Source organism: Rana temporaria, chromosome 4 (assembly GCF_905171775.1).
Source record: "Rana temporaria chromosome 4, aRanTem1.1, whole genome shotgun sequence".
NCBI classification, from domain to species: domain Eukaryota; kingdom Metazoa; phylum Chordata; class Amphibia; order Anura; family Ranidae; genus Rana; species Rana temporaria.
The window spans coordinates 71,070,413-71,081,554 of NC_053492.1; the positions used below are offsets into that span (position 1 = coordinate 71,070,413).

An 11,142-nucleotide genomic window follows, 5' to 3' on the forward strand; every position below is an offset into this window, starting at 1 on the left:
GTCCCGGTCCAAGTCGGATCCCCGTCGCTTCTATGACGCGCTCGCTGGAATGTGCTTTTTTTCTATTCCAGCGAGTGCGAGATGTCGACACCATGTCGCCGAGAATCAGCGCGATGCCGTCGTGCTGGAAACACATTCTCGGCGACAGGTTTTGTATGTGTGTGATTATATGTCAGTATTACATTGTACATCCCTGTATGTAGTGGTCATTCAGGTGCTTATCTAATAGTTTTTGGAAACTATTGATGCCCCCCGTTGAGACCACCGCCTGTGGAAGGGAATTCCACATACTTGCCGCTCCTGCAGTAAAGAACCCTCTACATAGTTTAAGGTTAAACCTTGTTTCTTCTAATTTTAATGAGTGTCCAAGTGTCTTGTTAAACTCCCTTCCACAAAACAGTTTTATCCCTATTGTGGGGTCACCAGTACGGTATTTGTAAACTGAAATCATATCCCCTCTCAAGTGTCTCTTCTCCAGAGAGAATAAGTTCAGTGCTCGCAACCTTTCTTCATAACTTCATGTCCTCCATACCCTTTATTAGCTTTGTCTCCCTTCTTTGTACCCGGTCCATTTCCAGTAAATCCTCTGAGGACTGGTGTCCAGAACTGCACAGCATACTCCAGGTGCGGCTGGACCAGAGTCTTGTAGAGTGGGAGAATTATCGCTTTATCCCTGGAGTTAATCCCTTTTTAAAAGCATGCCAATATTCTGTTTGCTTTGTTAGCAGCAGCTTGGCATTGCATGCCATTGCTGAGCCTATCATCTAGTAGGACCCCCAGGTCCTTTTCCATCCTATATTCCCCCAGATGTTCTCCCCCTAGTGTATAGATTTCAGTCATATTTTTGCAACTCAAATGCATTATTTAAATTTTTCTACATTAAACCTCATTTACCTTGTAGTTGCCAATCCTATTATTTTTTTCATATCTTCTTGCAAGGTTTATCTTCTTCCTGCGGAGAAGTAATTGCCCTGCCTAGCTTAATATCGTCTGCAAATACAGAGATTGAACCGTTTACTCCATCCTCCAGGCGTTTATGAACAAATGAAATAGGATTGGTCCCAGCACAGAACCCTGTGGGACCCCACTACCCACCCCTGACCATTCCGAGTACTCCCCATTTATCACCACCCTCTGAACTCACCCTTGGTCAATGCCAACGGACCTTATTTTGTACAGTAAACATTTATAGGGAACTGTGTCAAATGCTTTTGCAAAATCCAGATACACCACGTACCCTTGGGTGCAAGCCATCCGGTCCTGGTGATTTATTAATGTTTAGTTTCCCAAGACTAATTCTGTCCTCTGTTAGCCATGGAGATGCTTCTTGTGATGTGTCACGAGGATAAACACTGCAATTTTGGCTACTGAAGCCCCCCCCCCCCCCGTGCCGCCCTAATTTCACCCTTACATTTCTTGTTGCATTCTTTATAACGTTTAAATGCTGATGATGATCCCTTATGTAACGGCTACCCGCTGGTGTGAGGGTCTCAGCCGCTGGAGACGTCCTTTTCCCTGGCAAGCTGCGATATGCAAGTACCGCCGGTATATCCCATCGAATGCCCTTCCAAGAAACGAGACGGGCTACGTTTGCAGAGTCAAGCAGACTGACTTTATTTGCCACATTTTTCCTCCTTATATCTGGTTACAACTGTACAGAAACAAATGACACTCCCCTTGAGCCAATCAGCTTGATCAGACAATAGAATTCAATTAACCTTTAAAACAATTATACACTCACACATAACAGCCTCAGTATTCTGAAGGGATTAACTAAACAACGGAGAGTCAATTAGCTATGTAAAGGGACTATTAGCATTCAACAGTGAAGAGTCCCTTGCATGATTAACCCTTTGAGCTCAGAATACAATGTGGTAAATCTAACTGTAACAAGTCCTGCAGTTATTATCAATGTCCAGGCAGAATAGTCCATAATCCGTTACACTGCCCCCCTTTTGTGGAACACTCCGGCAGACCCGGATTGATCCTTTTCGGATCAACTTGGGGATGTCCGGTCTGCTGTTAGGGTAAAAGTTCCGTTTGCCTGGACAGTCCGTTGGCCTTCCCATTGGCTTACCAGGTCGGTAGCTGATGGTGACGGTGAATAATAGAATTCAGTTCTGGAACAGTCACTTGCTTTGCTCTCTCAATGGCTCCCAAAACCTGTTGCTGATGCTCTTGGGACAGATACGGCACCACCTGGATGCAAATCCCATTTAATCTTTTGACAATTTCCGCCTGTTTGTGTATTTCAATGTTCAAGCCACGGGACATCTCATAATACATGACATAGTGTCGTTGCATCTCTGATTTCTCACTGGCCAACTTGTCACATTCCCATTTTAGACTGTGATATTGTGCCGGATCTACAGTACATGTCGGGGAAGGTAGTCTTACCCTGTTCTCAGCAGCAAGCGGGTTGATTCCAGCAACGCGGGTGGTCACGGGACAAGCAGCAGCAGGTGTAGGTAAATAAGCCGAAGTCAGAGGGCCAATGTCGTTGCCCAGCACCACCTCGGCAGGTAGGTTGTCCATGATACCAACTGTGGTCTTTCCTGACCCGGCTCCCCAGTCTAAGTGCACCCGGGCGGTGGGTACGCGAAATACAGCACCCCCTGCGACCCGGACGGCAACTGTGCGAGTGGACACGTTCTCTGGCTTTACCAGATGTTTTTGAATCAGAGTGATAGTAGTCCCGGAATCTCTTAAGCCTTGTGCTACTTGTCCATTCACTCGTACCTCCTGACGGTGATGCTGACGGTTATCCGGAGAGGCCGCTTGTATTGGGTCTGCCTCATACCAAATTCCCAGACATTCCTCAGGGCCCCCCTCGGTCTCCAGGCAGTGGGCCGCAGAGGGACGTGATGGAGTGACCTCTGTGTTAGGTTCTGTGCGTCTCCAATTGTTATTTGTAGCTCTCAAAGGGCAATAACGAGCAATATGTCCCGTGTCGCTGCAGTGATGGCACGTCACCCTAGGCGAATCCCGGGGGTAGTTGCTAGGCCCCTGAGGACGTGGTGGGACTGGAGCCCGAAACTCTGGGCATGGGGTGACGGTTGGAGTACGCGGTTCTACCTTATGAGCCAGCCGTGTAGTACCCTGGCTTACTTTCCTTGTTTCCGCATACTCATCTGCTAGCCGAGCCGCCTCGTTTCAGTTAGCGGGCCGGCGATCTCGTACCCAGTCTTGTATGTCTGCGGCCAGGTCTTGGAAGAAATGTTCCATTAGGAACAGCTGCAATACTTCCTCCCCGGTGTTGGCCTTGCACCCTTGGACCCAAAGGGATGCCACCCTTTGTAACTGGTTGGCCCATTCCATGTGGGAGTCCACAGCCATCTTCTTGGACTCCCGGAAGCGCCGGCGGTAGGCTTCTGGCGTTACGGCATATCGGGTTAGCAGCGCCTTTTTAACTTGCTGATATTGTAAAATATCCTCTGGAGCGAGAGCCCGAAAGGCTTCATTGGCTTTGCCCGACAATTTCCCCGACAAAATAGTGACCCATTGGTCTGGTGGTACCTGGTGTAGTGAGCACTGCCTCTCAAAGTCCGCCAAATATCCATCGATTTCCTCCTCACTTTCTACAAAAGCTTTAAATGCAGTGAACGGTATTTTCTTTCCTGTAGCAGCGGGTGGGGGGGTAGGAACTGCAGGTGTAATGGGCTGTCTCGCTCTTAAAAGTTCCAGTTCTTGTCCCCTCTTCGTTTGTATCTCTTCCCTTGCTTCCTGAAACAGCTGGTTGATTAGTTCCACGGACGTTTCTGGATACAAGGATAATCTCCGCTGTACAATCCCAGTAATTACATCTTCTTTGCTGACCGGTGCAAGGGGCTCCGTTCCTTCCATGGATCCATCCATTTCGTCCAGCCCCAGCAGTTCAGCTATCAGCTCCCTCCGTGGTCTGTTGCTGGCGCTCCTACCACGACTCTCCAATAGATCTTTTAGTGTGGATCTTTTCAGCCTGGCGTACTGCGACTCCATTCAGCACTTGCTCTTTGGATAAAAGGACCATCCCACTGCTGCCAACCACTGTAACGGCTACCCGCTGGTGTGAGGGTCTCAGCCGCTGGAGACGTCCTTTTCCCTGGCAAGCTGCGATATGCAAGTACCGCCGGTATATCCCATCGAATGCCCTTCCAAGAAACGAGACGGGCTACGTTTGCAGAGTCAAGCAGACTGACTTTATTTGCCACATTTTTCCTCCTTATATCTGGTTACAACTGTACAGAAACAAATGACACTCCCCTTGAGCCAATCAGCTTGATCAGACAATAGAATTCAATTAACCTTTAAAACAATTATACACTCACACATAACAGCCTCAGTATTCTGAAGGGATTAACTAAACAACGGAGAGTCAATTAGCTATGTAAAGGGACTATTAGCATTCAACAGTGAAGAGTCCCTTGCATGATTAACCCTTTGAGCTCAGAATACAATGTGGTAAATCCAACTGTAACAAGTCCTGCAGTTATTATCAATGTCCAGGCAGAATAGTCCATAATCCGTTACACCTTAACCTTGTATTTTTTTAAGGTATTCTCTTTTTGCTTTAATATGCATTTTTACATTGGTGTTCAGCCATCCAGGACTTTTGTTCGCCCTTTTAAATTTATTACCCAATGGGATGCACTGGTTAATGCCCTTATTTAATATGCACTTAAAGCAATTGCATCTCTCCTCTGTGTTCTTTGTTCCTAAGATTTTATCCCAATTTATATCTTCTAGCAAGGTTCGTAGTTTAGAGACATTGGCTCTTTTGATATTCATGGTCTTTGTATTTCCCTTATGTTTCCTATTTGTGTGATTTATACTGAAGACAATTGACCTGTGATCGCTGTTTCCTAAATTGCCCCATATTTCCACAACCATTATCAGGTCTGTATTGTTGGTAATCAGTAGATCTAGTAAGGCCTCGTACACACGACCGAACATGTCCGCTGAAACTGGTCCGTCGGACCAGTTTCTGCGGACATGTCCGACCGTGTGTACGGCCGACCAGACAGTTTTCCGGCCTAGCGGACAGGTTTCCAGTGGACAAATGTTTCTTAGCATGCTAAGAAACATGTCCGCTGGAAGCCTGTCCGTCAGACATGTCCGATGGTCAGTACGACTCATCGGACATGTCCGCTGGCCCGAGAACCCGCACATGACGTCGAAGTGATTCGAAGCATGCGTGGAAGCATTGAACTTCTGGGTTCGTGCACGTCGCCGTGTCATCGTCGCCGCCACGTCACCGCCTGTCCGCGGGGAATTTGGTCTGATGGTGTGTACAGCCATCAGACCAAATGATCCCATCAGACAGGTCCGCTCGTCTGTACGGGGCCTAACACTTTATTTCCAGTTGGTGCGTCTATCATCTGACCCATGAAATTGTCCTGCAAGACATTTAGGAACTGGCGAGCCTTAGACGAATGTGCGGTTCCCTCCGCCCAGTCTATGTCTGGATAATTAAAATCCCCCAATTATGCTAACACGTCCCAGGTTAGGGGGCCTATAGCATACTCTCAGTATTATTTTCCCCTTAGCTTCATCCCTTTGGGGCACTACCCATAAGGATTCCACCTCCTCCCTAGCTCCCTCAGTGATGTCATCTCTCAGATTTACTTTTAAATTATTCTTGATATACAGGCATACCCCTCCCCCTTTTTTACCCCTGCAATAAAGGGTATACCCTTGAATGGTTGCCAGCCCATCATGAGTGCTGTTGAATCAAGTCTCTAAAATTCCCACAAAATTCGAATCCTTCTCGTAAAACAGTATCTCTAGTTCACCCATCTTGTCCGCCAGGCCCCTGGCATTGGTGAGTGTGCCATGTAGTTTAGACCGGTCGCATACTATCCTCCTTATTGAGTGTTTTGAGATTGCAACTATGACTTGTTACTATACTTACCTTGGGTTTATGTGCTTTAGTCAACCTACCACTAATGCCCCCAATACTACCCTCTGGACTATGTTCTGCGCTGACTATCTCTACCTCTGGCAATACCCCCCCCCCCCGTCGCCTAGTTTAAAAACCCCTCTAACTTTTTGGCCATCTTTACTCCCAGTAGATCTGCACCATTCTCATTTAGGTGCAGTCTGTCCCTTCTATAGTACTGGTGACCGACTGAGAAGTCGGCCCAGTCCTCCAGGAACCCAAACCCCTCCTCACCGGACTTTTTTTGGGCATTGGCACAGTAAAGGCTTCTTTCTGACAACTTGACCATGCAACTAATTTTTGCTCAAGTATTCCGAACAATTTTTCTAGCAGTTGTAGCTGCAAAATTTCTTGCTCCTAATTTGACAGGTGCGCAAGTGCGGGTGAATGCAAACTGTCTTGTTGTATTGTGCTTCTTAAAAACAACCACGCAGTCTTTTTTCCAGAGCAGCCTGTATTTCTCCTGAGGTTGCCTGTGGGTTTTTCTTTGTATCCCAAACAAATCTTCTGGCATATGTGGCTGCAAACTTTTTTGGTCTACCTGATTTTCCACTTCTTAAACAGTGATTGAACAGTACCAACTGGCATATTCAAGGCTTTAGATATCTTTTTATATCCTTTTCCATTTTTATAAAATTCCACTACCTTGTTACGCAGGTCTTTGGACTGTTTTTTTTGCTCCCCATGGCTTAGTATCTAGCCTCCTCAGTGCATCCATGTGAGAGCTAGCAAACTCATTGACTATTTATACACATACCAATTGCAATTTAAAAAGCCACATATGTGGGAAATTAACCTTTAATTTCCATTTTAACCTGTGTGTGTCACCTTGTGTGTCTGTACCAAGGCCAAACATTCCAGGGTTTAGAAACTTTTGATCAGGGCGATTTCTGTTTATCATTATGATTTAAAAAGGATCCAGACATGAAACAAGGATCTGATTGGTTGTGAGGGGCAATAACCAATGTTCTTTTTATTGTTTATTTTTTATTTATCGATAAAAGATAAACCAAAGTACACGTCAAACATGAAATTACACAAAGACTCCTGCGTACATTTACATGGCCATATTGGTGATGATAAAGAGCAGACTTGTGTTATATCTCATAAAGAGATATGATCATGACCAAGCACCTGGCCCTGTAGGGCCGTACAGACGTAAATGAAAAGAGTCTATTCCCAGTACCATGTACATCATGTCACAATAGGGTCTCTGCACCCGTAAACATAAATAAAATAACAAGTAGATACCTTGCCTAAGTAGAAAGAAGGTGAGTGAACAAAAGAAGGGGTGAGGGGGCTCAGAGGGGATAGGTTCCCTCGGGCTGGGGAAGTGGTCTGGGTGGGTAAGGGAAAAATGAATATGGGGTAGACTCCACACAGAGGGTGGTAGGCCCCAGCATGATTGCAGAAAGGAAGAGGAGAGGAACCTGGTTATCCTGCCTCGAGGTCTCACAAAGCCATTTAATGTTCATTAAATGCTATTAGGTTTGGGTCGAGCCAACTAGAGATTTGTAAGCAGGTGAATAATATAAATTATAGAACCATTTTTTCAAAAATTTCTCCCGTGTGCCTTTTTCTGTTGCGATCAAGTACTTACTCTATCTCATTGATTTAACATTTTCTAACTAAATGGTGAGCGAGGGTGCTTGGCATTGTTTCCAGAAAATTGGGGTACAAATTTTTTCTGCATTCACCGGGAGAGGGTCAATAGTGCATCTATAAGTCTTATGCACTGTACACACGATCGGTCCATCAGATGAAAACGGTCTGATGGATTTTTCCATCAGTTATCCGATAAAGCTGACTGATGTTCAGTCGTGCCTACACACCATCAGTTAAAAAACTGATCGTGTCAGAACGCGGTGACGTAAAACACGACGACGTGCTGAAAAAAAGTTCAATGCTTCCAAGCATGCGTCGACTTGAATTCTGTGCATGAGTGGATTTTTAACCGATGGACAGCCTACAGACGATCGTTTTTTTCTATAGGTTTTTTATCCATCAGATAATTTTAAAACAAGTTCCTAATTTTTTTAACCGATGGATAAATTACCGATGGGGCACACGATCGGTTTAGTCTGATGAAAACGGTCCATCAGATCGTTTTCATCAGACAAACCGATCGTGTGTACGTGGCATTACTTGGAATTTCATGATGGTGTAACAGAAAGAAGACAGGGTCACCAAGGGATCATATGGTTTGCAAAATTCTGAAGACTACTACGCGTCCAGAAAACATAAAGCATGCATCCATCTCCCGCATCTCCAACACATCTCTATGCATCGCAAGAACATCTTGTTTCTCCTACAGGGGGTGTAGTACTATCTGATCAGGATTTTAAATCCTAGTATTTGACGCAAATGGATGTTTTGTATGTAAAGAGGCGTATCCTCTCCGTCTGCTTAGTGGAGAGAGTGATACAGAGGTCCCGCTCACATTTGGTGATTGTAGGGAGGTTTGAAACCCTCTGGAGTAGAGATGAGTAGATGATACGTCATTAATATGGCGTGCTGTCGGGATAAGCAATGTTCTTGTTGGCATACTTTTCATACAAAAACCCTTTAGCATTATACTTTATAAAAATGTTAAAGGTAAACTGGGATTAGGTAAAAATGTAAGCACAAAGTATTTAAATAGGTTAGCTAGTCTTTACGTGTTGTATAACATATTTCCATTGCTAAATCATAATTTTTTTTTTTTTTTTTTTTATCTTTGTGGCCACAGAGTTGAAGAAGACTTCCAGAATCTCTTGAATCTTGGAGTGAAGCCAAAGATCAAACCAAAGCCAAAAATTCCAGCCAAGCCTAGTTTTCTAAAGGAGACAAAGAATTCAGACAACAACCTGGCACAGGTGGACTCACAGCCCAACGTACAGGCCATGGACGAGACAGACATCCTTCGCTACATTAAAGAAAACGAGTCCTCAGACAATGACTCACCCAGTCTGTTTTGAAGGAATGATGCTGAGATTGCTCTTTGAAGTGTCCTTTATCCCTGCTGCATAAACAGCGGCTCCTGAGCTACCTCCAGTAATAATTACTAATGGTGGCAGAAGTTTAATAAACATTAACTGCATCTGGAATGTGAAGATGCCCTACAGCAACAACTCAGTTACCAGAGCTCTCAGCATGCTTTGCATGTTGTCAGCTTTCGCTGGGAGCTAAAACATACAATTATCTTTCATTCGGCCTCTGAAGTAGGAAACTGCAAAAGCCTGATTTGAATTGGGCAAAATCCAGTGCCCTGAATAGCTCAAGTTATAAGCAAGCCAGCATAGCACTGGATGAACAGCTATTTTAGGGCACTAATAAATACTAAAGTATAAGTCACACCATGAGCATTTCTTTCAGCATGGCCAATCAAATCACATGGTTCCGGTAATAGTTTCACAGTGTTGTACGTTAACCATCAGGCTGCCGCAGAAATATGTAGACTTGAAAAAAGAAAAAAAAAATTGAGTAGGATGGAAGTGCAGTCAGTTTATGTCTCCTCGTCAGGTCTGAGATTCAGAAACTAAAGATTCACATATCTGTTTTTCCTTTATTTTCATCTAAGCACCTCTACACCAAACCATCACTTTGTTCATTCCAGTCTCTTCTCTTGGCAGTAAAGCTGAATATACACTAGTAGATTTTTCTAACACTTGTATAAGCATTTGCACCAAAATTTGTTGTACATACGATGACTGGATGAATGTCTTTCGAAAGTAATTAAATATTTTGTCCGCTTTTAACAGTTGATTTTGGAATGAATGTAAATTCCCAAATGAAAATCACATTTACTGTTAGAAAATCATTTGTCTAAATACAATTTTCCATCCTGCTTCTTCAGATCGAAAACAAACGCCGATTTGACCCCACCAATTATTTGAAAACAAATGTTCTTAAAGCAAAAAATTTCAACTGAAACTCTTACTAGTGCATAGTCAGCTGAAGCTCCCAGGTTGGATTGATAGCACTGTGCAGTGCAAAAGAGCCTGAAATGGCTGACAGAATAAATACAAATAATCAGGAACTTTATTTTTTTGGCAAAAGTGTATAGCTGATGCTAGCAAAGGATTGCTACACAATGAAATTTAAAATAATACATTTTCTTGATATGATGTTTAAACGCTGATTGTAATTTTCTAGTCAAAGACTGAAGATTTTGATATTAGGCATTAAAATATTTTGTATGCTTAGCTGCCATTTAGTAAAGAATATAGTTTTGCTTGTCATTATTTTAGTATCACTGTACGCCAATACTTTGTTATTTTTGTACTGGTTGGAAAATGTGAATCAAACATTTCCTATTGTTTAGCAATGAGTTTTTTTAGGAACTTTTCATTTTAAGCAATCATACATTTGTGTACCTAGGTAAAAAATTACTGTAAAAAAAAAAGGTAAAAAAACAAAAACATTCCTTTACATTGTACTTAAAAAGAGCAAATTCAACAGGTGAAATATGTAAGAGAAATGCTAGTGCAGTCAGAATGTCCATTACGTTTAATATTGAGAGTAATTATTTTTAAAGTATATTTAGCCAGTTTGCACCAAACCCCCCAACCCCTTTCATGTGACCATAACTAACCTATCTCCCCTTCCCCACCCCACTATACTTGCATAGTTCATGCATTGGCAGCCTGCTGCAGTGTGTATATTCTACAGGCCTTAATCTTCTCTCTGCCCACAACCATAACAGCCATACAGTAGCTCTCCTTATGGAAGTTTATAGGGAGCTACTGCATGGGTGCAGGCAAGAAGAAGAAGATCTGGCTCTCTAGGGGCTTCTGTCAACAGTCTTTTCTTTGCTTCCTGCAGTTTTGCATTTCCATATACGCCTACAGGAATGTAAAACCTGCTTGAAGCAGGTCAATGGTGTGTTTGAAGCAAGTCAGCTGCAAGTCATAGGCACCTGTGAATGAATTCTGAATGATCTCACAATAGGGGAGATTTACGGAAACTGGTGCATAATAATTTTTATATGTATAGTAACAAAGTGGTAGCGTAGAAGTAGAGAGGGCATTATGTAGAGAGCAATTGAGTTGACAGACAAGGTTTTTTCTTTCCTCGATTGGCCTTCAACTTCCCAAATCCTTCCTTATCTGATTTTGGTTAAAGCTAAGGTTCTCAAACTTTCGCCAGGAACGGGTCATTACAGTAAATGAAAAATCTCCTCTGTGATGGTTGCTGCTGTTTTGCTTGAAATTCTGGGCAGGTGTAAATATGAATGGCTCCACCTG

The 11,142-nt window shown here is 43.5% G+C and overlaps 1 protein-coding gene across 1 annotated transcript in view; it reads left to right on the forward strand.

Annotated features, from left to right (window-relative positions):
- The window catches only part of HS1BP3 (HCLS1 binding protein 3), a 186,816-nt gene extending 176,507 nt beyond the window's left edge, over nucleotides 1–10,309 (forward strand). The window contains exon 7 of the mRNA XM_040348532.1: nucleotides 8,646–10,309. Within this exon, the coding sequence (XP_040204466.1) occupies nucleotides 8,646–8,874 (229 nt within the window). The 3' untranslated portion in view covers nucleotides 8,875–10,309. The remainder of the gene's footprint in view (nucleotides 1–8,645) is intronic.
- Nucleotides 10,310–11,142: the final 833 nt, after the last annotated feature.